Source organism: Lissotriton helveticus, chromosome 6, assembly GCF_964261635.1.
Source record: "Lissotriton helveticus chromosome 6, aLisHel1.1, whole genome shotgun sequence".
NCBI classification, from domain to species: domain Eukaryota; kingdom Metazoa; phylum Chordata; class Amphibia; order Caudata; family Salamandridae; genus Lissotriton; species Lissotriton helveticus.
The window spans coordinates 2,092,519,808-2,092,546,712 of NC_136067.1; the positions used below are offsets into that span (position 1 = coordinate 2,092,519,808).

A 26,905-nucleotide genomic window follows, 5' to 3' on the forward strand; every position below is an offset into this window, starting at 1 on the left:
GCGGTGAGAATGAGTACACTTTGACACAGCCAAGGGTCCCAGAAACACAGGAACAGCACTTGGGGTCAAGACTCACTCCCGCAAAGTCACCAGCAGAGCCCAGAGAAGGTCCACTTGGAACTGGTCAGCTGGGCTATTTAGGAAATATGCTTCTAACAGTGTGTTGTGCCCCTGTATCCTAACAGGAGGTCAACCAATAGACGAATGGAGTCTACTTCTTTGACCTTGGTACAAGTGCGAGTAGGTTCAGCCTTTCAGGTCTCCTCAGGGGTTTAAATAGCAGGGGCAGTGCTTTGTCCAGAGTGCCACATTAAACCTGGCAGTAGCCTGAGGATGGGAGACTTCTACCTCCTCCCTAGGGAAATGTTTCCACAGGTATCACTGCGCAACTTTGCAGCAGTTACTGTGTGCCATACTGCAAAACATCCCATGGTGCCCCTCTACCTAAATCCAATATGGCAGAACCTTTCTGCCCCTGTGCATAGATTGTGTGCCCACCCCAGTGATTTGGCCAGGGAAATGAGCAACCCATCCTCTGTGTCAAACCAGTTCTGTGAACAACTCCTTTAACGCCAGGATTGGTGCCTACCCTACTAGGTGGAAAAAAGAGGTCCCTGTCCAGGTGTCAGATCGCAATTGTTTGTTACAGGGTAGACTTCTTTGAAGTTAATTCCATTTCTGGGCACAGCTCAGATGATCCTCCTGCCAGAGAATCCAAATACCTCCCCATACCAAAAGCCTTTGTCTCAGTTCTGGGAGCAAATTCACACCTCATTAAGTGGCTTAGGCCTAGATGCATCAAGCCTTTTGCGATTCGTTAAGGCCGAAATTCGCAGAATTTCGGCCTTAACGAATCGCAAACAGACATTTTGCAGCTTTTGGGATGTATGAGAAATTAGCAAAATAAGGAATCGCAAAAATTTGCGATTCCTTATTTTGCTTAAGCATTTAAGGAATCGCAATTTTGCGATTCCTAAAAGCCATGTATGAAGCTTTTTCAAATTGCGAATTCTGGTTAAGAAATCGCAAATTAACACCAACTTGAGTTTGGTGTTGATTTACGAATTCCTTTCAAAATTCACAATTTAGCAATTTTGAAGGTGGCATGTGACGCACATACATGCCCATAGGGCATGTATGTGCGCCATATGCACACACATGTAAGTTTCAGGGGTGCATCAGGGTGTCCATGAGACACCCCTGCACCCTTGAAATAATTCTCAAATAGCGATTAGCAAAATTGCGAATTCGCAGTTTGAGAATTATTTCGCAATCATTCTTATGGACCTCCTGGCCCATAGGAATGAATGGGAAATTATTCCTCATTAGCGAATTAAACATATATCCCATTTTGCGATTTCTAAATAGCGATTCGGTAAAAATCGCTATTAAGAAATCGCAAATAGGAACGATGATACATCTAGGCCTTAGTCATCTTCTGGGTGACAGTTCAAAGCTCAAGCAAATGGGCTTCTACAATTAGCTTTAGATAGGGAGTGGTTGTCATTCTGAAAGTACATTTTTTATTTATTACAAATCGGACTTGACCACTAAATTGGGTTTGAAATATATATTTTAGAAAGCCAAAGAATGAATTCTGCAGCTCTTTCCTAAGCGAAGATAACACTATTAAATGTAATATTGTATCCCAATGCTTTTCTATGGAACAGCTGACCCTGTTAGAGTGAAAAAAGGTTTTGGGGCTGTGTCATTTTAAGGATATGTTTACCATGAAACGTTTACATGTCCAACTTTCAAATACCTTGCAACCTACCTTATGGGCATTAAGGCTTACAATGGGATTGCTTATTAATATTTAAAAGGAGGGTTTAGGCCCATCAAAAGGGGTTATTTTAATAGGTTGAATTAGCATTTTTAATTAAAGCGTCATAGACAGGTAGGTCTCCAGTCATGTTGGCATTGACCCTGCAATGGATGGCACAATGTGTGCTGCAGTCCACTAGTGACATTTGACGTGCAGCCCTCAGTACACTTTGTACCATATGCTCAGGACACATAGGTAAGTTAAATTAGGAAAATATCACATTTCAACATGTTATAGGGGTCAGGCCCAGTTATCAGAATCCTAACTTACATAGTCAAAATAGACATCAGCATAAGTCCAAAAAAATGGGGGTGATCATGCGAAAAGAGGCAATTTCCAACAAGCGCGTGCTGAGAGTTTGGTTTCCAGTGTCATATAAAACACTACATTTACTTATGGTTGCCTAAAAGGTTGTGAAAGGGTCTCATGTATATATATGAACCTAGTGGAGAATAGGACCAGTTCTCAAAGTCTACCACACATTGACGTTCTATTGGTGGAAAATTCAGAGTCTTTATAGTTTGTGATGTCTGTAGGATACCTGCCATTGAATTGGGTTTTTCCCTGATAACAAATACCGTCAGTCTTGTAAAAAAAGACACGTTAAAACCATCCATATTTTTATTGATTGTAATCGTGTTACAGCTTATATTAGTACAAGTGCTTTGAAAGCAGGGTGGTCTTGCCCTCCTCCCTCCAGTTAACAATTGAGAGTGAGGGCAGTGTTTTTTTATTGATGATAATTCTAATGCATACACACTCCTTCTAATTTCCGATAGCTGCCTGGATATTGAAATATTTACCAGCGGGATCCAGCTGGAGAAAAGAAGAGTCAGCAGTTGTTCAGTAGTAAAGACATCCATGCAGAAGTGCAGAAAAAGCAAAATCAGAAATACCACAGCTGTGATATATACCTTGTGCCCAGTTCTAGTATTCTAGTGGTCAACAGTAACATGGCCTGTCTCTCTATTTTACTAATGTTGAAATATCTGAGTCGTAGAACCGTCCTGCCCAGTCTTGTCCCAGGGTCTCCAAACTGTAGCATAGTCAACTGGCAGGCAGTGGGGATGGCGTGCGGAGAACCAGCACTGCCCGGTGCCAACAACGCGGCTCCATAGACACCCAGCAGATTATATGATGAAGGCAGTTTCAGGATCAGTATCTGCCATGGAAAGAAAGTAAAGAGAAGGATATGTTCATCAATGATAGACTATATCACTATCACCATTAGCATCATCATTATTTAGACTCTTGAAACATCTTCATACTTTCATTTCAGCCATGGGATTGTTTACTATGAAAGACAGATTCATTGAGTCAGCAGAAAAGAGAAGTAGGATGAACACATTTGTTATTTAAGAATTTATCAACAAAGAAAGCAAATTTATGGTTGAAGCTCATTAGCTCAGTGTCTGTGGTTCATAGGTCACTCTAGGTGATGGTCAAGCTCTGCCCCAAATATTGCTGCTACCACTTTGATGTAACCAGGTTGTATTTTGGGGTCTCTACGTTTGCGGACGCTTCTCATAGCACTCAAGTGGAGGACTGTGTTCATTGATAAAAGAGTGGGAGTGTTCAATGGATGGAGTTTTGTAGAAACTCGAAGATTCTGGAACTTTTCCTTATAGAAATATGAGGAAAATTCATGATTTTGTCAAAGTTTGAGTTTTGCAGGGTATTCTGGATAGGAAATGACAAGGGTCCGCGCAAGTGACACTACCCTGGATTTCCTTGGGTGTTTAGTTTCCAGAAATGTGGGGCTTTAGTAGGTATCCTTGTGTGGTGCCAGAGTCTGTGCCTAAATACAGCTGCTACACACATAGCTAAAATAGGCCGATTCAAAATGACTCCATCTTGTTTTTGAGGCCTCTCCGTTTGCAGGCGCTAGACTCAGCCATGCAAGGGAGCTACTTCTTACCAAGAGAAGCTTGGGAACATAGAATGGTTGAACATCTATTGTTATTACATGAATTTCCCTTCATTTATAGCTTCCAAATGTAAGCCAGTGTGCAAGAAATACATTTTTCAAAATGAGTTGAGCAAATAATCTACATTCAGTATCTATGGCACATTTTAGAAAAAAGTATGTTTTTCCTTTATTTCTATTTCTCATTTCTCATTCAGCAGATTCTACCAGATGCAGGGCCAGTACACAATGAAAACCATTGTAGGACGCAGCTTCGTTGTTGTCTCCAGGTATCCTGTGTTCTTAGAGAAACAACAATCTGACATATCCCTGCAATCAAAAGAGCCTGACAGATGTAGCCATACCTTGTATTGGTTCCTATTCTTGGTATTTATAAGAGCTTGATAAGGCTGTTTTGAGCCATTCTCATTCCTCCTTGGTTTGTCTGGATTGCCTGTGTAGGTTGCTTGAAGCTGGGATCTCTTTCTCCCTGTTCCCAAGGTCTAATTCAGGTTTTATCAAGTCTTTAATTTTGCTTGGTTTGTAATGGGGTCCCCTAGAGATCTCTTAGCAACCTGGTCGCTTTGTGCTTTATTTGTGATTTCTTTTTTGTCCAGTTGTACTACCATCATGGGAACATATTCGTATCCCAGCTAAGCAGAATTCACTTATTAGACCTGAAAAACCTACACTGGCTCCTGATCCAGAGGAGATGCTAGCAGAAGATGTTGACGCAAGCATACAAAGCCCTGCACAATGAAGGACCAGCATACATCAGCAAATGCATGACCTTCCTCCAATCAACCAGACACCATCCCCCTCCTTCTTCCTCACACACACCATGGATCTGGCATGGCAGCAGCGATGGACACTCCATCTCACACCTGGCAAAGCAAACAAAACTTGGAACGACTTCCCCCTGAACCACAGGACCTCCTCATCACTCCACAATTAAGGAAAGGACTCAAGACCTGGCTGTTCAAATGAACAGATCAACATGAGGCAGTCAGCAACTCCAGCCAGCGCCTTGAGCCCTCGCAAATGATTTGCCGCACTTTACAAATCCTTGATTGATTGATTAGATAGCATTGCTTTAGCCAAGGTGTCAGTGGACCACAGAGTCTCTGTTGATTAGCTCTCCTTTCATTTGTTCCTAGAGGTGGTAGAGGGCAGAGAGAGGGGGAGAGATACTACAATACAGGCAAGTGCAGAGATGCTGTCTAATGCAGGGGAGTGATGGAGGTTGAAGGTAATTGTGTTGAGCATAGGGTTCTCTTTTGTTTGCCTCTCCCAGTCTTTGTTTATTCAGTGGGGTAACTTCCTGATGCTGGTTCATCTGTACATGTCAATGCCACATGTTCTGCACGAACTAGAATGTTCTTATTAGAGCAGGGTCAAGAATGATTTATATATAGCTGGGTCTAATCTGAGGTTGCGTGGTAGACACAAGAAAGATGGATTGCCAATGATTAGACATATTGAAAACATTCTCTCATCACATGTTGTGTGTTTGATGTAGCGCCCTATGTGGCCAAGAGTATGCCCAGATGTGGGTCCCTTGCTCACTGTGCAACTTAAACCAAACTATACACGACTGAAAAGTCACAATCAGGATCAAACCAGTCTTGGGTTGCTTGTGTTCCAGTTCTGAGAGGGCCTGGATTTGCAGTTGTTGGAGCGGGATCAACACAGATTTGCATATAGCTGAGTCTAATCTCAGTTGGGGTGATGGGCAAAAGAGTGATGGTTTGGAATGGTCCCCAGAGTGATTGTCTGTGGTTAGACTTATTGCAAGCATTACCCCATCACCTTTTTTATGTTTGAATGGTGAACAGACCCAAAGGTGGTTGAGACCAATGTTTTCACAAAAGGACTCAAGCCTCTATGTTCTTTTCATCTAGAAGGAGGGGAAACCTTAGCAGACTATGCAGCGGAGGCCACAGATACAATGAAAGTTCCGCAGGTGTCAGTCTCTGTTGGTTAAAGGGCAGATGTTTTGCAGAGTTTTTCCACAACTAGCGCAATCTGATGCAAGATGCATAGATTCTCCAAGTTGTCCAAACACTCTAAGGGTTCTGTCTGGAATTCACAGAGTACCCTATTTAGCTTAAAACAACTAGTCTCATCAGATTCTCGAAGGGTCACTCCCAGCTCATGGATGTAGATATCGAGAAGTTAGGAGAGTGATCTAGACTATATACATTTCATGGAGCAAGAACCTGACTTGGCTCTAAAACAAACTGAAATTGTCCTGCTACAGAGTCTAGGGATTGTGAGTGACCGTCCTGAGTTCCTCGAAGGCGGTCGCTCCCCACGCTGCTCCCAGCCCAGTACCTGATCTGGTATCGTAGCGCTGCTCGCACTGCTATTGCTGAACTCGATTTTATCAAAGCTGTTCTCTGACCTCGAAGCATTGTCGCATTGCTCGCACTGCTATTGCTGAATTCGATTTTATCGTAGCGCTGTGCCGCTAGACTGCGCATTGATTATTTATTGTTGTACATTGCTGCCTTTGCCTGCTTGCCGATTTGTGCCTGATTGTGCCGTTTCCACTGCCCATTTCATTGCCATTAGCATTACCTGTGCCACAATCTCGTCCTGCTTGCCTTTTGGCTTGCTGCCATTTTGTTGTTGTTGTGGTGACCCCCAGCCCGGCTCTCCGCCCCGCTCCCGCCTCCCAGCTGCTCCTCCCTCCCACTGAGAGTATAGATCCTACCCTTCGCATTAAGCGCTGTGACCGTCCTGAGCTCCTTGAAGGCGGTCGCTCCCCACGCTGCTCCCAGCCCAGTACCTGATCTGGTATCGTAGCGCTGCTCGCACTGCTATTGCTGAACTCGATTTGATCAAAGCTGCTCTCTGACCTCGAAGCATTGTCGCATTGCTCGCACTGCTATTGCTGAATTCGATTTTATCGTAGCGCTGTGCCGCTAGACTGCGCATTGATTATTTATTGTTAAACATTGCTGCCTTTGCCTGCTTGCCGATTTGTGCCTGATTGTGCCGTTTCCACTGCCCATTTCATTGCCATTAGCATTTCCTGTGCCCCAATCTCGTCCTGCTTGCCTTTTGGCTTGCTGCCATTTTGTTGTTGTTGTGGTGACCCCCAGCCCGGCTCTCCGCCCCGCTCTTGCCTCCCAGGTGCTCCCCCCTCGCCCCCGCCCCCTCCACCATCCACATATGACAGATGCTTTTGCGTGCAGCGTTCACGCGCAGCGGTCGCTCAACATGCGCGCCGAAGGCGCACCAAAGGTAAGCCCGTCTACGCCCGTCCGCGCCTGGACCGCGCCCAGTGCCAGACCCCCTGCTCCCCGCAAATCCCATCCCACCCGCAATACCTAGGACGCCGCTACCCTCTCTGCCCTTAACCCCGGCCGTCCACCAAACTGCTACCAAGCCGCCCCTGGACACACCCATGGACCCTCCACCTGCCACTCCTGCAAGTTGGACTGCATCATTACCCACACCAAATCCACAAACTCCAAACTGAGCTCCGACACCAACCACCTAAAGTGCTTCCGGCTCAACACCCGCTCTGTCCACAGACACTCCATCGAACTCTGGAACCTACTCGACACTACATCGCCGGACGTCGCCTTCCTTACAGAAACATGGATGAACGCCTCATCAGCCCCCGACCTCGCCATAGCCATCCCGGACACCTACAAGATCATCCGAAAAGATCGCACCAACCAAACAGGAGGAGGTATCGCCATCGTCCATAAGAACACCATCCGCATCACGACCATTTCTGATGATAACCTCGCCACCGCCGAACACCTTCACTTCCAGACCCACACTGACCCCAAAACCACACTCAGAGGCACCCTCATTTACAGACCCCCAGGACCCCGCTCACAATTCAGCGAAGACATCACTGACTTCATCAGCACACACGCCCTCCCATCCGAGAACTACCTTCTACTGGGAGACCTCAATTTTCACCTGGAAAAAAAAAACGACAACAACACCACCACCCTCCTGGAAAACCTGGCCAATCTCGGACTCAAACAACTCGTTGACACCCCCACCCATTCTGCCGGACACACGCTTGTCCCTATCTTCACCTCCAGCAAGCACATCTCCTTCGATCACACCACAGCTCTCCATTGGACGGACCACAGCTGCGTCCACTTCAACTACAAAAAGTCCACGACCCACAACCCCCCACAACTCATTCCCAGAAGAAATTGGAACAAAATCACCACCGACCAGCTCTCCACATCGCTTCACCAAAACACCCCAGCCAATTCATCGGACCCTAACCAAGCAGCCGCCAACCTCACACAGTGGATCACCCACAGCGCCGACGAACTAGCACCCTTGAAAAACCATCTAATCAAGCAAGGTAGCAAAAAAGCCCCCTGGTTCAACGATGACCTTAAAAAATCCAAGAAGCTCTGTCTTACTCTCGAGAAAATGTGGAGAAAAAACCCAACCACTGACAACCTGGCCACCTTCAAGAACGCCACCCGCAAACACCATCAACTGATCCGATCCACCAAGAAATCAGCATTCAAGGATAGACTTGACAACAATACCCATAACAGCAAGGAGCTATTCAACATCGTCAAAGAATTCACTAACCCCTCCGCCGGCACTAACGACATCACTCCCTCCCAAGACCTATGCGACTCTCTAGCCTCGTTCTTCCACAACAAAATTGCCGAAATACATAACAGCTTTGAAAACCAGTCAGAAGACCAGTCCACTCCACCCACCTCCGAACCAAAACCGCACCCTAACAACCTTTGCGCCTGGAACCCAATCACCACCGAAGACACCATCCGCCTGATGAACTCCATCCACTCAGGATCACCAACCGACCCATGTCTCCACCACATTTTCAACAAAGCAGACTCTATCATCGCACCCCATCTCGAGACGTCATCAACTGCTCCCTCAACTCCGCTACCTTCCCGGAAAGTTGGAAACATGCCGAACTTAGCGCCCTCCTGAAGAAACCCACAGCAGACCCGTCTGAACTTAAGAACTACCGCCCCATTTCGCTCCTCCCATTCCCTGCCAAAGTCATTGAGAAAGCAGTCAACAGTCAACTCGCTGCCTTCCTCGAATCCAACAAATCCCTCGACCCCTCACAGTCCGGCTTCCGAGCCAAACACAGCACCGAAACTGCCCTCATCGCTGCAACAGACGACATCGGAACACTACTGGACAACGGAGAAACAGTCGCTCTTATCCTACTTGTCCTCTCCGCAGCCTTCGACACAGTCTGTCACAGCACCCTCATACAACGCCTCAGCAACGTTGGAATACAAGGAAAAGCATTGGACTGGATCATCTCGTTCCTCACCGGAAGAACACAGAGAGTCCGCCTCCCCCCTTTCAAATCAGAGGCCACCGAAGTCATCTGCGGCGTACCACAAGGATCATCACCCTCTTCAACGTATACATGAGCCCCCTCGCCTCCATCGTACGCCAACACAACCTCAACATCATATCCTACGCAGATGACACCCAGCTGATCCTCTCCCTCACCAAAGACCCAAACACCACCAAAACCAACCTACACGAAGGAATGAAAGAAGTAGCCGAATGGATGAAGAACAGCCGTTTAAAACTAAACTCGGACAAAACAGAAGTCCTCATCCTAGGGCCATCCCCCTCTGCCTGGGACGACTCTTGGTGGCCTCCAGCCCTCGGAACCGCACCCATACCTACGGACCATGCACGTAACCTGGGCTTCATCCTGGACTCCTCCCTCTCGATGACTAGAAAAGTCAACGCCGTCTCATCATCTTGCTTCAACATCCTACGAATGCTCAAAAAAATCTTCCGCTGGATCCCCACCGAAACAAGAAAGACGGTCACCCACGCACTGGTCACAAGCCGACTGGATTACGGAAACACCCTCTACGCCGGAACCACGGCCAAACTACAGAAAAAACTCCAACGCATCCAAAACGCCTCAGCCAGACTAATTTTGGACATCCCTCGGCAAGCTCACATCTCCAGCCACCTGAAAGACCTCAATTGGCTCCCTGTCAACAAGAGAATAACGTTCCGTATCCTCACCCACGCACACAAAGCCCTCTACGACCTAGGACCCGAATGCCTCAACACGCGTCTATCCTTCTACACCCCCTCCCGACAACTAGGATCGTCCAATCAAGCCCTCGCCGCAATTCCGCGCATCCACAGATCCACCATGGGAGGAAGATCCTTCTCCTACTTAGCGGCCAAAACCTGGAATTCTCTCCCCACCCACCTCCGCCTTACACAGAACCACCTCTCCTTCAGAATGCAACTGAAAACTTGGATATTCGATAAATAAACACACCTCCCTCCCCCAAGCGCCTTGAGACCCTCTGGGTGAGTAGTGCGCTATACAAATTTTGGAACTTGAACTTGAAACTTGAACATAAATGGCCAAAAGTCAGTTCTTTACCCAAAACAGAAACTAAAGTTGCTAGGTTTCACAGTAGATTTGGTGCAAGCGACAAGCAGTTTTTCATCTTCACTCCCAGAATCAAAAGCTTGTATAGAATGAGATCAAACAGGTTCTGGAAAAGAAGCAGGTTTCTCCAAGTTCCCTGGTTTTAACAGTGAGTTGCTTGTCAGCCTTGATTCATGCAATATTTGCAGGTCCTCTACATTAGAGTGCCCTTTAGGGAATGAAAAACTCCCATCTCCGGTGTGGCTTGACATATGCAGATCAAGTTCAGCGGACAGCCGAAGAGGAGTTGAAGTGGTTGCTGATCATGTGTAGGCATAAAATGGCAGGAACACTTTGGAAATATTACCTAACATGGGTTTCAACTCTGAGGCCAGATCCTTTGGAATGGGCGCCCATTGTGCAACTTAGTGACTAGAGGTCATTGGTCAGACCAAGAACTCTAACTGCATATTATTTTTCTGGAATTATTGGTGGATCTTTTTCCAAGAACAGAATGTGCAGTTGAATTTAGTTGCAAATGGACAACATATTGGCAGTAAGGTATATCAGTTGCATGTGGGGCATTCCAGAGAAATAGCAGAACTAGCAAAAGGATTCTGGAATTTTTGTCTGGAAGGGAAAATAGCAATGATTTTGGAACACCTTCCAGTAATATCCGAACAAAGTAGTGGACTGGCAGTCCATGTCATGGATTCGATGAAGTGTAATTGGAACACTGAGATTGTGGATCAACTTTAGACTCCGTGGGGTCATTGTGCCATAGATGTTTTTTGCGTTCAGGCGGACCAGACAGGTGACACAATATTTTAGTTGGAGTTTGGACCCAGAAGCTCTAGAGGAAGATGATTTTCTGCAGGTATGAGGCCCTCCACTGAACTGTGCATTTCTCCCATTTCAGATGAGTCCGAGGACAGTGATGCAGGTTAGGCGCCAGTCTACATAACTGATTATAGTAATGCCACGGTGGACAGCACAAGGTGGTATCCTGACCTAATAGAGCTATCAGTAGATGTTCCAAAACAGTTTATAAACTACAGCACAATATTGATGAACTTTACAGGGAACACACATCCCCTATTTCAAGAGGGCAGTCGGTGTATCATGGTTTGGAGTATTTCTGGGCAAGATAGAACATCACAGGCTTTCTGGACCAAGCTAAAGCCCTCAATAGGGAATCATGGGCTCTGGGAACTCTCTGAAGGTACAACACAGCCTGGAACAGATGGTCAAGCTGGTGTTTGTAAAGTAAAGTAAAGTCCACATTTGTAAAGCGCACAATCACCCATAAGGGTCTCTAGGCGCTGGGGGGCCGTCGGGAAGATTAAGCGAGCTATTGCCCAGAGTCACATGGTGCTGGGCTAACCTGCCGCCGGAGCCGGGGATCGAACCGTGGTCCCCAGATTCCAGCGTCAGTCGCCCTGGCCGCGGCGCCACACCTCTTCCCTTTGGTAGAGGAGTGTGCATCTGTCTTCAGTCCCTCTTGAGCATATTTTACATTTTCTTTCACAATGCAAATAGGACAGTAAGTAATTACAGGTCCGCCATGTCAGATGGCCACTGTTACAAAGATGGCACCACAATAGGAGGACATCCTTTAGTGTGCAGATTGTTAAAAGGTATCAGACTCCAGTTTCCTCACACACCAATGAATAACTCACTATGGGATGTTTGTAAGATGTTTCATTTACTTTTACTGTGTCTAGACAATGATCTTTTATTGTTCAAGGAGTTAAAGTCAGTTCACTCTTTTGATCTGCTGCCTCTCATGCAAACGTGTTTCTGATGTGAGAGCATTGGATGTAGATGAACGGTCCTTTACTCCAGAAGGAGTTGCTGTTGTTGGTTCACAAAGGACACAGATTAATTGCAGAGATGTGTCTCATCCTACCTTTCTGGAAAAGTCCAAGGCCTGTGTGATACGATGGTTGAAAGATTATGAAAATAGAGCACAAAGGATTAGATCAAGAGGAGACAAACACCTCTTTGTTGCTTTGAAATCTCCTCATTAAGCTGTTGCATTTCCCACTTGGGTTATGCAACTAGCAGGTATTGATTTGCAAGGTTTTGCAAGGTTTTGACACTCGCTCTACCAGAGGAGCGATAGTACTGAAAGCGGTCCATGTAGGTGCCTGATTGGAAGACATTTAGAGAGTTGCGGATTGGACAAGGAACTTCATTTGTAAATAACTCTACTTTAAACCTATTGAGGTCCTTCAACAAGTGTGGTTGAGAAGCTTTATGTTACAAAAGAAGACAAGGAGTAGGTATTTTCAGAGAACTTCTTTATTCGTCTTCACACCACCGGTTCCAGTCAGCTGGAGTCAGCTGTGGAATGTTGGCAAACAGAGACATGGGTGCTACCAACTGGGTCGGGGGAAAGGGGTGGCGGAATATACCAACAAGGGTGAAGATTATAACTCTTTGTATCCAATATTACAGAAGAGGGAACTTTTACATCTAATTCGATCTGAATCTACGTTCCAGAAAAGACTAGACACAAACAGGCAGTACTGAAAATAGGAGAATCCACTGGTTATGGTTGGAACTGGTGCGCATGATATTGAGAATGTCACAGCTGATAAATATACAGAAATGGTGTTATATAATTATTAGCACCCAGGGTCCAGTTGAAGCTCACTCCTGAAGAAAGCTCTACGACTCCCCTGAGGTGAACAAATTGGCTGAAACGTGTCGACCTGAGATGTTGGGGTACATGGTATACCCGAAAAACATATTTTCTTGTGTTTTTGACCTTGTCGAAGGTATCCTGAAGAAAGAAAATCACTATTAATAGTGAGGAAAACCTGGAGGACGTTTTAAGTACAGATCCTGTAGCAGTAGAAGATCCACTCACCAACACCGTGGAGCCCACGCACATACACTAGTTGTAGTGGTGTGGATCCGATGATGAAGCATGCCACTGGTGTAACTAGGGAGTGAGGGCCCTTTTATAAAATCTAAGAGATTTCTTGAATCTATCCTACCACAAATATTTCCTGAACCGTAGATTCAGATAGAATTAGCTGTAAGAGCTCCTACTTCTTTGATATTTAGTTTTGAAAGCTGAGGGTATTGGACCGACCATTATTTGGTGAAATTTACCATCAATGCCTGTGTGACGGGACGACCCAGTAAAGAGGACTCTAAAGTGTGTAGACCTCTGAAAAAGATCACACTTTTTTTGTTTTCTAACCAATTCCAGATCGAGCAAATAGATTTGACCGCAAATGTTAATTTAGCTGCACAACACCTAGAGTCGGCCATTGGCAAAGCACTGGATAATATTGCCCCTCTACGTACAGTCAAGTGTAGGGAAAAGCCAGCACCCGGGTTCACGGAACAGTTAAAAAAGTCCAAGTCCATCACAAGAACCGCTGAGAAAAAATGGCGGAAAAGTAAGGACCCAACTGATCGTAACACCTATCAAACTCTGCATACCAACTACATGAGGGACATAAGATCAGCAAAGAGGGCCTATTTAGCAGAGCGGATAATTAAAGCCGAAAATTCCTCTAAAGAGCTTCATCACATTTTAAAAGAATTTACTATTCCCCAGAATCCATCATCTACCCCTGACAATGTAGAATGGACCGAAGCACTCTCAACATTTTTTGAGGATAAAATTACCACCATACACGAATCCTTCAGCCCAGACATTACGCCCACCCAGTACCAAGTCTATGATCCAATCACTGATGAGTCCCCTTATAGATGGTCCACTTTTGAAATGTTCGACAAGGATAAGACTGTGACAATAGGGGAAAAGATTAAATCAGGTTCCCCAAATGATCAACTCTCCCCAAAACTGTTTACCATACTTGCCCTGGCCCTAGTGGACTGTCTTACCAGTCTCCTCAATAAATCTTTGATGGAATCAGATGTCCCCAGAATATGGAAGGCGGCGAGAGTAAGGCCGATATTGAAAAAGCCGGGGGCTGATGCTAACAATCTGATAAACTACCGACCTCTCTCCCCACTGCCATATTTTGGAAAGATATTAGAATCATTTGTCAATGGACAGTTGGTAAAATATCTTGAAAGTAAGGAATTACTTGACCCCTCACAGTCAGACTTCCGTGCCGCCCATAGTACGGAGACAGCTCTGGTTGAGGTCGCAGACAATATCAGGCTCGCTTTGGACAAGCATCAATCAACCATCCTGGTCCTTCTAGATTTGTCTGCGGCCTTTGATACCATCTCTCATCGCATTATGATTCAGAGGCTATGGGAGATTGGTATCAGAGGGCAGGTATTGGAATGGTTTAATAGCTACCTATCCAATTGGACACCCACTGTACAAGTAGGAAAGACCTTGGCTAGTACTCGACCTGGTGTGCTGCAGGGCTCTATTCTGAGCCCTACGCTCTTTAATGTTTATATGGCTCCCTTGGCCAAAGTGATTAGAGCGTTCGGCTTTGATGTGCTATCCTATGCCGACGACACGCAAATCCCGGTCACCCTTGGCCCTGACATAAATGAGACCAAAGGTCGTTTTAAGAACTGTTTGATCGAGGTGAATAACTGGATGGGCCGAAATCACCTGCAGTTGAATGGCAATAAGTCAGAGGTCATGCTGTTTGGCCAAGCAGACGAACATTGGACCCAGGACTGGTGGTCTACACAGTTGGGCGAGTGTCCAGCCCCCAAGGAATCGGTCCGCAATCTGGATTTCCACATGGATATTAAGCTCTCCATGAAAGCCCAAGTAAACCATATTGTCGGTACCTGCTTTGGAATCAATTCAGTTTGCGTAGGGTCTTCAAGTGGATACCAGCCGAAGCATGTAAACGCCTGGTACAGGCCCTCATTATAAATAGGCTAGACTATGGAAACTCGCTACTACTGGCAACTAATGAATGCCATCTGAACAAGCTGCAGGTTTGGCAGAATACGGCAGCACGCCTTGTTCTAGACCTACCACGAAGATCGCCCTCTGCTCCGTGCCTTAAGGCCCTACACTGGCTTCCTGTAAAAGAGCGCATCACGTTCAAAACATTGTGTTTGGCGCACAAACATATGTATGGAAGAGGCCCAAAATATTGGGCCCAGAAATTCACGTGGTATGTGCTAAGGAGGCAGCTGAGATCAAGCATTGAGTCACTGCTTACTCTGCTGAGAATTCAAACTGCCAGGAATGGGGGTCGTGCCTTTTCCTTTATGGCACCAACCCTCTGGAATAAAATGCCCCTGAGCCTGCGCATGACCTCCGAACATACAAGCTTCCGAAAGAAACTTAAGACCTGGCTTTTTTGTTAACTTCAGCTGCTTGCCCATTGTCAGAGCCGTCTGCATGTGCCATGAGACTCTTTGGACGTGATAGGTGCGCACTACAAATGTCCTGACTTGACTTGACTATTCTCTTTATGTGGCTTCTCAGTCCCTTGTTTCTAGTAGAGAAGCTTTGAACAAAGCATAGTATGAGCCTCTGTGCCTTTTAATAGAACTAAAGTTAAAGGGAGAATAGATTCTATGAACAGCAGAGAGGCGAGTCCTATCCCACCCAAAAGGAAAGCAGCATTGAGTATATTGTTGAAGATGGAAATCAAGTGCTATACTGTGGATAGAATCCCTTTTGATACCCTCCAAGTTGTGTGTTTTTTTGGTTTGTTTTAGCAGATTTCCAGAAGGCTGAATGAGTCTTCTGGTTAAGGTAGTTTGAAGAAATATTGTTTCTCTTGGAAGTCCATGTGGAAAATTGCAGCTTGCTTCCGGGTTGAGGTCTTTGCAAAAAAGAAAAGGCGAGGTGGAGTTGTGCGACAGTGCAGGTAAAGGTAGGTAGGGGTGCTGATTGGTAGGCTTGCAAGATTTTTCCAACATCTTCTATGTCTACAGTGACTACTACAGACGGGAGTTGCATTTGATATTAATATGTATGCTAGAAAGTATGTTGATTTTTTTGCCCCTGAAGGGAACTGGACTTGAAGGCACAACAGAGGGACACTGAACTGCACAACTCTACACCTACCAGAAGATGCACTTTTAAATTATTGTCTCACCAAATGTTTGGAGATATCTGATATTTGATATTTGAATCTGAGTGGCAGGGTGGGGGTACAGGTGCCACTGTTTCTGGGTAAAATCTGCCCCTGTAGAGTTTGAAAACGCTTAGTTCATCTGTGCAGAGAACAAATGAGACCCCAAGACACTGCATAACTTGGCTGCGCCCCCTCAACAAGTAGGGCCTGTCAATGCCCCACCCCTATTTAACTAAGGCGGAGCAATGGGCAGGAAATGGATCATCCGAAACGTTCACATTCACTCAAGACCATTAAGAAAACCTGCAATACAAGTGTTTCCTATATCATAGTATTTTAAGATTTTTTTCCAATGAGAGTAACATCACAGCAGGCAGAAGTCATCATTAGAGCCAAGGGTATTAGCATAACACCAAAATAATATTAATGCAAAATGGCATGTACCTTTAAGAAATAGAGTATAAACATCACATATGGTAATTGATAACATTAGTAGTAAATTGGCCTAAATACAGGAAGGACCTCACGCATCTAGCCCTCGCTAAGCAAAAAGGTTCAGAGCTTCAGAAGAAAATAAAGATTATAAGTATTAAGATTGGCTCTTCCACAAATATCACCTCGAACTAATAGAAATGTATGACCTGTGTATTTTCCAAGAGACATGGTGCTTGGAACCAGTATACAAGCCCAGCTATTCTACCTTCTATGTCCCTGCAACTCCCTCCAAAAAGTGTCGCCCGTCTGGAGGTTTGCTTGTCTGGGTTAAAATTTCATTAAATTGCAAGATCTCCCTCTCCCCTAATATCTCCCATGACATGATGAGTCTAACAATTCGGATTCCCCAAGCCCCAGAGACTCTGGAAGTCTTTAACATATATGCCAGAGGTATACCAGAGGGGGGTAAATCTCCAACCATAGCTTTACTTGCAGACTCACTCAGTAACTGTTCCCCGGTTACATTGCCGCTAATAGCTGGCGACTTCAACTGCACATTCGAGCCGTTGACTGTCGACGGCGCGGCAGGGCTACTGGAGGAAGATGCGAGATGGGGAATCCCACAATTGACGATCGCGCCCATTAAAAAGTGGACGTCTACCACCATCCAAATTAATGCCATGGTGCTGGAACATGCTCTGGTAGCAGTCAACGGACGCACTCCGTCTGACTTCTCCGGAGCATGCACCTATAACAGAGTTAGTTGCCCGAGTAGAATTGACTACATCCTGGTAGATAGGAGATTGTGGAAACATGTGTTGGATATGGTGGTTATCCCGTCTATTCACAGTTACCACAACCCCCTAGCTCTCAGCCTGAGAAATCTGATAAACATGGAAAACCCCCTGTCCAACATTAGACTTACAATGGCGACAAGAGAAATAGTCCCTTCGAACTGCAAAAGGTTTATCAAATGGCACAAATTTGCTATTAATGAGCAAAAGATCAATGCCCTGGAGGAAATCGTCAAAGATCAGACGGAGAAGCTTTCCACACTCTGTGCTGATGATCCCGGCTCCGTCCAGGCTAATATGGCATATGAGGAGACAATAGATAGGATGGCCGCTCTCTTCCATGATGGAGGTGCGATATGCCGACAGAAACGAAGGAAGCCTGCAGCCAGGTGGTATACCCACGACTGCAGGGAGGCTAAGTCTAATTTAATCTGTGCCATCAAAACTCGAGATCCCACTGAGGTTCGCCTAGCTCGTGCCGTGTATAGGGGCGCACTTTTAGTGGCAAAGAGGGCTTGGGATGATTCCCATTGGGAGGAGTTAAAATTGGCTAGTCAGAATAGGAATGGGGAACGTTTCTGGGCCTTGGTGCAAAATAATAGTGATGATGGATCAGACCAACTACCCAACCACATCACGGATGGGGATTGGTACGAGCACTTCAGGAAACTATGCAGGGGTAGGGGTCCCCGAGAATATCAAAGCAATAGCCGAATACTCATCACTCCTCCATGATATACCCCTATTCATGGACCAAATAGGGCAGAGGGAGGTAGAATCAGCAATCAGTAAAATCGTCCAAGGCAAGGCACCGGGCCAGGATGGCATTCCTGCCGATCTGTTTCGTGCCAGCCCCAAGCAATGGTCCAAATTCTTCTCCCTTTTGACCAATGCCCTCCTGCTAGGGTCTCCAGTCCCAAACTCCTGGAAGGGAGCAGAAGTGATCCCCATTTATAAGAAGGGGTCAAGGGGCGACCCTGCCAACTATCGGCCGATCAGTTTGATCGACGCCGGTCAGAAGGTGGTTGGCAGAGTCCTCCTTGAAAGGATCCTATCCTGGGCAGAGGAGAATAGCATTATCTCCCCCTTCCAGGCAGGGTTTAGGGCTTGTACGAGTACTGTTGACCAGGCTTTCAGACTGTTATTACTGCATTGGAAGACAGTCTCGATTAGCAAGGGTGGACTGTACTTGCCCTTTATCGATTTGAAGACCACGTTTGATCTGGTCCCCCGAGGGCGGTTGTGGGCGGTCCTTCATGAGATGGGGTTCCCTCCGCCCATCCTGCACTTGCTGGCCCGCATGCACGATGGAACCTACGCACGCATTCGGTGGGGCACGAAGGAGCAGCTAACAGAAAAAATTCCGGTGAACAGAAGTGTCCGCCAAGGATGTGTTCTGGCGCCGACCCTCTTTTCACGATTTGTTAATGGGGTGGTTTCTTTTTTAACTGACATCGATGCTGATGCCCCTAGTCTGGCTGGTGTGAAGATCCCCACCATGCTCTTTCCCGACGACACATTATTAGTTTCCAAACGCCCATGGGGCTCCAAAAATTGTTAGATCGATTCTGTGACTTCTGCAAATTAAGGGGCTTGGTCATCAATACTTGTAAAACAAAGCTCCTTTATTTTAATCCCAGCAGAAAAGCTAATCGCACGCTCACCCTCAATGAAGAGCCGCTAGAGCGGGTCAAAACGTTCGATTATCTTGGGATTAGGATATCCGATCAACTTAAGTGGAAGCCCCACATTGAAAAGATGGCCTTAAACCATAAACGGGTCGTGGGTGCCATAAGCAGGGAGCATAGATCATCAGTTTCCAAACCTATAGCCCCTGCCCTTGAGATCTATGCAGCAAAAGCAGTAGGCAGTGCATTGTACGGGGCAGAGCTCTGGGGCTTTTGTAATGTTGACCAGCTAGTAATGGCTGAAAACCAATTTTATAAAGAGCTGCTGTCCATCCCTAGGAGCTCCCCAAGCAAGCCCATTCAATACGATCTTGGACGCAGATCTATCAAAGACCTTATAACTCTGCATCCGCTTCTTTATTGGGCTCGTCTATGGCGTACACCAGAGCTAGAGAGCTACGTAGACGGCCTTAAAGAAATCATGAGCTTGCAGGGGTCATATAAAATAGCTTGGCTCTCAAAAATTAAAGAACTCCTGATGGCCATCGGTCTTTGGGTGGCATGGGATTCCGGTGCCTCATTGTCCAAACTAGAGGTCAAGCGGGCTTATTGGGGGTGGGTCGATGCCCAGGAATCTAGAGCGGATAACTTGGGCAGGCTCATCGACGAATTTCGTCTGCACAAAACTGTTCCCTTTCTTGAACCCTACATGGACTTCATTAGAAAACCAAGAGATAGGGCATTGTATGTGCAGTTTAGAATAGGAACCCTACCAGTCCGTGAACGCACCTCTAAATGGAAACCCCCGCACCAGACGCCTGCCACCTGCCCGCACTGCAGCACCGAACTGGAAACTATCCCACATGTTTTCTTTGTCTGTAGTGCTTATAACAAGCCCAGATCCAAATGGTTAAAACCTGTTTGTCTCCTTCTTGAGACCAGACTTCACGCCCTAGCCCTAAGAATCTTGCAATCTGATCCTAACACAGTTCAGGCGTGTGGGGTAGCCAAATTTCTTGGTTGGGCGTGGGTGATCAGATGCAAAGCTATGTGACGAACCCCCTCTTAGGCAATCCCTGGTTCCTCGTTTCTTTTTTTAAAAACTCAAAGCTGTAAATCGTTTAATACTGTTTTAAACTGTCTTTTTAATTATTTATTGGGTGTTTTTAATAATATGAACTGCATTTTTATTGTTATGTGCTTTTAAGATATCAATATATCGAAATAAAGCTTTGTACTACTACAAAAAAAAATATATATCACCTCATTCATAACTTTCCGGACAAGGAAAACACACTGATTCAGAGCATGGTTTTACACAAAACAGCAGCACTAAAAATGTTACTTGTGCGTCAAACCAATCATCCAATAAATTCAAAACAGCATGGAAATGCACATTATTTTCATTGGTGTTAAATTACATTATTTGATGCACAGAAGGAAGAGTATGTTTTTTGATGCAAAACATGAGAAAGCCAAGAAGTGCTTCTGCACATTCTTCAAGACAGAGTTTTAGCTCATAGCCTTGCAAAGTTGCAGCATAAGTGCATCCCTTCCCAAGGACGCTACACAAGGACAGAGAGCTTGGTATGGAGCTGAATTTAGATGATGTTTCTGGAAGCAAGTGAAACTCTTGATCGAGTGCAGCTGTGCACAACAAATAAGTATGTACTTTACTGCAATATGACCAGCAATCTTGATAATGTGGCCAAGTTATGCTCAATAAACCAAACCTATATTAAGCCTATTTTCCAATAAATATTTTACTTTCCCAGTACCCCTCATATAGGGACAGATTTACAAGCCCCTTGCGCCACTTTTGCATCACTTTTTCCATTTTAAAAGTGACGCAAAAGTGTCGGAAGGGGCTTGTAAATCTGCCCATAATATTTAAATTATCAAATTATAATATCTCAGTCATCTTTCTTGTTTTATCGCGTCATCCTTCAGTACCACTCTCAGGTTACCATAGATGCCAATCTAATGCAGTGAGGGGTGGTAATTAGAGCAGAGGGCGTGGTGTGGGGAGGCAAGTGGGCCACACATGCACACTCACTCACCTACTCAAACCCATGCTTTCATACGTGCACACATCCACCCACCATTCACAAGCACATACGAACACACCCATTCACAGCACGCGCTCACAAATACAAATAAATTCATATATACATACATGCACGTAAAAAAATCACACCTACCGGGCTGCAGTGGTGATCTCAGGTGGAGGGAGGGAAGCCTCTGTGGTTCCTGAGAATTGGGACTGCCACGTCCACTCATTGGCCGACCTAGTTATGGGTCAGCTAATGAGAGAAGCAGTAGTCTCTTGCTCGTCACAGAGTGGGATGGGGTCAGTGAGACTGCGGACCCCACCCCACTCTGTGACAAGCTTCACTTGGGGGGCACTCTGGCCTGGGCACTTCAGGGCTTAAAACTGAAGCACTTAGGTCCGAGGCTATCAGTGGTGCTTCCCCTTGTCATGAGGGGAGGACCACCAAGCTCTTTGCTGGGCTGAGGAGGTCACGCCCAAAGGGCAGGCAAAGTTCAGCTCAGCGAGCCAGCTGCCTGCACTTTCAGTGCAAGTACAGCACTTATGTGCCAGACCTGAACAAAAAGAGTATCTGTCAGGCTGACCTTTGATCAGCTGGACAGACATCCTTAACATCTGGAAAAAAGTGGGGGGCAGGGCCCCTCCACCCTTGAGGATGGGCCGCCGCTCGCTTTTGTAAATCAAGAACAGAGTTCATGATAACTAAATAAAACCTATGTTTCACACTATTTTCTAATAAAATACTTTTCTTTCCCGAAGCGTAGTGTGGGGCTGAGTCAAATCTTGCTCAGCCTGAAGGGAGAAAAGAGAGAGACTGCATGCCATATGGGGGTTGGGGGGCAAGATGGCGGACGCAGCGGCGTCCGAGTGAGCAGCAGCTGAGGTGCTCTTGTTGTGCTCGCTTCCCACTACAGCTCTCATGCGGAGTTCTAAAGCGGAGTTAACTGGGGATATGCGGAGCCATCTCAGAGCTCTTTTGGAGTAATCTTTAACCTGCTAACACTATTGTTTGGAGCATTTTTTCTTCTCACTTGGGATGCGGCTGGATTTATGGTGTAGTTTTCGGCGGTCACTGCAGTTAGTGTGGCGTTTCCCACCCGCTGCTTCGACCCGGAGCTGGAGTGCGGAACGGTATACAGTGGAGCGGGGCGGTGAAACGCGGTCTGCAGATTCTCACCAAGCAGCTTCCAGGGACTTGCGGTCTCGGCCTCTGCATCACCAGGGAAGGGGCGCTCGAAGCAGGATGGCTCCTAAGAACCCTACCTCCGGTCTAGTTTTTAAGACCCAGAAGCCAAAAACCAGAGCGGTCACAGCGGCAGCGGTGGGAGCTGATCAGAATGGAGGTACCATTAATCTTAATATTGTTGACATTTCGAGCTCTCAAATGCAAAACTCAGCTGCACATCCAAGTGTAAATCCTGTCTCAGTTGAAGCTAATGAATCCGCGAATGAATCCGCTCCCGTACAGGCAGCAATGGTGGATTCTGGGACTTGTAGGTCTGGTGCGATCCCCAAAATACCGGGGATGTTTAAGAAAAAGAACCAAATTTCTGGCAAGGGCAGCCAAGCGACTGGTGACAATTTGATAACTGATGATGTAAATACCCCCCAGATTATTGCATCCACTCAGCTCTCTCACTCTCTGAAGCCAGAGAATGCTGGTAGGCTGGGTAATATTGCTGTATCAAAGGAAAAATCAAACCCTGCTCCAGGAAGTGCTATATTAGAGTCGGCTCTATCATCGACAGGTATTATCTCTCCCTCCCCAACCGCGCAAGTGCATCCAGAGGCATTAAGTGCTCGAATCAACACACATGAGGCACCAACCCCCTTGGGGGATACTGACTCTATTGACTCGGCTGGAAATTTCTATTCCATGTCTGACTTATCCAATGCCTTGGAGTCAGAGAGCCTAGATGGGGAATGGAGGGACGATGCAAGCGCAACCAGTATGAATAGCTCAACACATGAGGTACGGAGTTCAATGGAAGAGAAGGAAGATGGCGACATGGAGAGATCACCCTCCGGTAGACCAGAGTGGGGGGCAGAGGAAAACACAGTGATCACAGCACAAGGTGATAATGTTGGCTCTCCACTACTCACGCCTGTAGACACTACAGATGGGCCTCAGATTCCTGAAGTCACATTGGGCACATTATATCAGCTGATGCTCCAGCATCGGGAGGAGACAAGAGCAGAGAACTTGCACACTCAAGGTGCAGTCCGCCGGCTGCAAAACAACCTAAGGCGCGTGGCAAAATCTTGTAATGAAATGACCGCTAGAGTTGTGGAGTCCGAAGGCAGGATTTCGGCGATCGAAGACACTATGATCCAGCAAAAATCACAGATATCGTCTTTGGAAGGTCTAAGGGATGAAATTGACTGGAAGTTACTTGACCTGGAAAACAGATCTAGACGTAATAACTTACGAATTTTGGGCATACCGGAGGGGAGTGAGGGGGGAATGTAAGGCAATTCATCAGTGAGCTTTTCTTAGAGGCCTTTCCGGAATTATCCCACTGGAAATGGGACGTGGAACTCCAAAGGGCTCATAGATTTCCCTTTCAAAAAAATATTAGACCTGATGCAAACGCTAAACCAAGAGCCATATTGATATGTTTGAACAACTTTCTGGCTAGAGAAGCTCTTTATGACCTGGCCAGACCGGATCGTAAACGTAGGGGGAAAGGTCTGGAGTTTTTTGTTCGCCCGGATTATTGCCATGCCACTGTCCAACAGGGCTGGCAATTTCGCCTACTAATTCCATCTTTTCAGGCCAAGGGCGCCCAGGTCTTTCTCCTTAACCCCTCAAAATTGAAAATAATTTATAAAGAGAGATAATACTTTCTAACATCTGAGGGAGCGGCCAGAGAGCTACTAGCCTCATTCTGATTTTTTTTCTTGCTATGTCTGGTGGGGTAGTTGCTATGAGTTCTTTGTGGTTTCTTTTTCCTGTAATGAAAATGAACCAGACCTATATTTTATTTTATTTTTTATCAATCATCCCACAGTGTGATAACTTAAAATTGTAAACGTGACGGGAAGCGACTCACGAGGCACAAGATGCTTCTCACATCATCAATGTTAGGGACTATCCAGTCCTTTTGCCCTCTTTAGGTTGGGGTCAAGGGGGGGAGAGGGAGGGGTCAGGGGGAGGTATTGGGCGGTTGGGGAGGGATGAGGAGGGGGCAAGCAAGTTCAGTAATGTTGGAACCGAGAGCAATCTGTCGAGTAATGTGAATATGAATATGAATTCGAATATGAATATGAATATGAACCATAAAAACTTCTTTTAAAGTAAAACTTAATGCAGATATATTTGGGAGAATAATCCGGCTTTTGTTGAATAAATTATCAAGATGGGAAAATTGAGGATCAGCTCCTGGAATATATGTGGTCTCAATAACAGGAAAAAAAAGGGGGGTCTGTGCACAAATAATACAGAGTATGAGGATAGACTTATTGTGTCTTCAGGAAACGCATCTCATCTGGAACAACAGGTACCTATTTAATGACCTGGGTCTACACTTATTGGGATGTACTCGCCAAGGTACCACCACAAAAGGGGTGGCGATCCTTATGAGAAAAGGACTGGGTTGTCTTAAACGTACCAAAGTAGATCTGTATGGTAGATTGATGATTCTTGAGATCAGTATCGATAGTAAAGTTTGGACGATATGTTCAATCTATGCCCCAAATTCGGATGATCCCGATATTTTATAAAATTATTATATTTTGAATTTTTTAAGCTTAGAATTAGTTGACTGGCCGGCTCCTCTAATAATCTGTGGAGATCTATATATTCGCTTGGAAGATGGTTTGTATATTCAGGGCGACTCAATTTATTCAGGCTTAAAAAAAAAAGACATACAAGGCATTAAGAGGTCTAGTAGTGGATTTTGGTCTGTGTGATGTGGGGTATGCAAAAAATCCTTTGACACCGGGTTTTTCATTCTTCTCTGCCCCGCACCAGAAGTTTGTTCGGTTGGATTCTTTTTTTGCTACTGCTGGTCTTGTTAATAATATTTCATTTGAGATATTTCCTCGAATAATCTCAGTCTATAATCAGGTGCTGATACAGGTCAAAACAGAGGCCAGTTGTTCAGCAGAGATAAGACCTTGGTCATTTGAGCGGAAACTGCTGGCAGACCCATCGTATATAGAATATATGGGGAACTGGATAAGGGAATTTTTTAACTTTAACAGAGGAAGTGCTTCTGTTCAAAATGTCTGGGATGCTTTAAACAAGGGGTGGTGATGGACAGAGTCTCTGAATTAAGCAGAGTACTCTCACCCAGTCAAGAGATCAGGGCTAGATCCAACACCGTTTTTTAGCTCATTGCACCATCCCAGTTTCAGAACCTGGCTGTATGCAAATTAGTCTGTCCCTGGCCCAGTGCATCATGGGAACAGGGCAGACCAGACTACAAAAGCCAATTCTTACACTGGGAAGGAAACAAGCTTCCGGGGACCGGTTTCTGCCATTTCAGGCGTCTTCGGCCCGGCTTGCTTGAATCCTGATGGTGCAATGAGCAAGGGACTCACATCTGAGTATACCCTTCCACGCTTAGGGTGGACAAAATTATTTACAACAAGGGGTGGTGATGGACAGAGTCTCTGAATTAAGCAGAGTACTCTCACCCAGTCAAGAGATCAGGGCTAGATCCAACACCGTTTTTTAGCTCATTGCACCATCCCAGTTTCAGAACCTGGCTGTATGCAAATTAGTCTGTCCCTGGCCCAGTGCATCATGGGAACAGGGCAGACCAGACTACAAAAGCCAATTCTTACACTGGGAAGGAAACAAGCTTCCGGGGACCGGTTTCTGCCATTTCAGGCGTCTTCGGCCCGGCTTGCTTGAATCCTGATGGTGCAATGAGCAAGGGACTCACATCTGAGTATACCCTTCCACGCTTAGGGTGGACAAAATTATTTACAACAAGGGGTGGTGATGGACAGAGTCTCTGAATTAAGCAGAGTACTCTCACCCAGTCAAGAGATCAGGGCTAGATCCAACACCGTTTTTTAGCTCATTGCACCATCCCAGTTTCAGAACCTGGCTGTATGCAAATTAGTCTGTCCCTGGCCCAGTGCATCATGGGAACAGGGCAGACCAGACTACAAAAGCCAATTCTTACACTGGGAAGGAAACAAGCTTCCGGGGACCGGTTTCTGCCATTTCAGGCGTCTTCGGCCCGGCTTGCTTGAATCCTGATGGTGCAATGAGCAAGGGACTCACATCTGAGTATACCCTTCCACGCTTAGGGTGGACAAAATTATTTACAACAAGGGGTGGTGATGGACAGAGTCTCTGAATTAAGCAGAGTACTCTCACCCAGTCAAGAGATCAGTGCTAGATCCAACACCGTTTTTTAGCTCATTGCACCATCCCAGTTTCAGAACCTGGCTGTATGCAAATTAGTCTGTCCCTGGCCCAGTGCATCATGGGAACAGGGCAGACCAGACTACAAAAGCCAATTCTTACACTGGGAAGGAAACAAGCTTCCGGGGACCGGTTTCTGCCATTTCAGGCGTCTTCGGCCCGGCTTGCTTGAATCCGGATGGTGCAATGAGCAAGGGACTCACATCTGAGTATACCCTTCCACGCTTAGGGTGGACAAAGGTATACTCAGACATGAGTCCCTTGCTCATTGCACCATCAGGATTCAAGCAAGCCGGGCCGAAGACGGCTGTAATGCCAGAAACCGGTCCCCGGAAGCTTGTTTCCATCCCAGTGTAAGAATTGGCTTTTGTAGTTTGGTTTGCCCTGTTCCCATCATGCACTGGGACAGGAACAGACTAATTTGCATACAGCCAGGTTCTGAAACTGGGATGGTGCAATGAGCTAAAAAACGGTGTTGGATCTAGCCCTGATCT

General features: G+C 46.0%; 1 protein-coding gene across 2 annotated transcripts in view; it reads right to left on the reverse strand.

Moving 5' to 3' along the window:
* Nucleotides 1-2,445: 2,445 nt before the first annotated feature.
* The window catches only part of LOC144762062 (uncharacterized), a 129,222-nt gene continuing 104,762 nt past the window's right edge, over nt 2,446-26,905 (reverse strand). For both annotated transcript variants that reach the window (XM_078647201.1, XM_078647202.1), the window contains one exon: nt 2,446-2,987. In XM_078647201.1, coding sequence (XP_078503327.1) covers nt 2,956-2,987 — 32 coding nt within the window. In that variant the 3' untranslated portion in view covers nt 2,446-2,955. The remainder of the gene's footprint in view (nt 2,988-26,905) is intronic.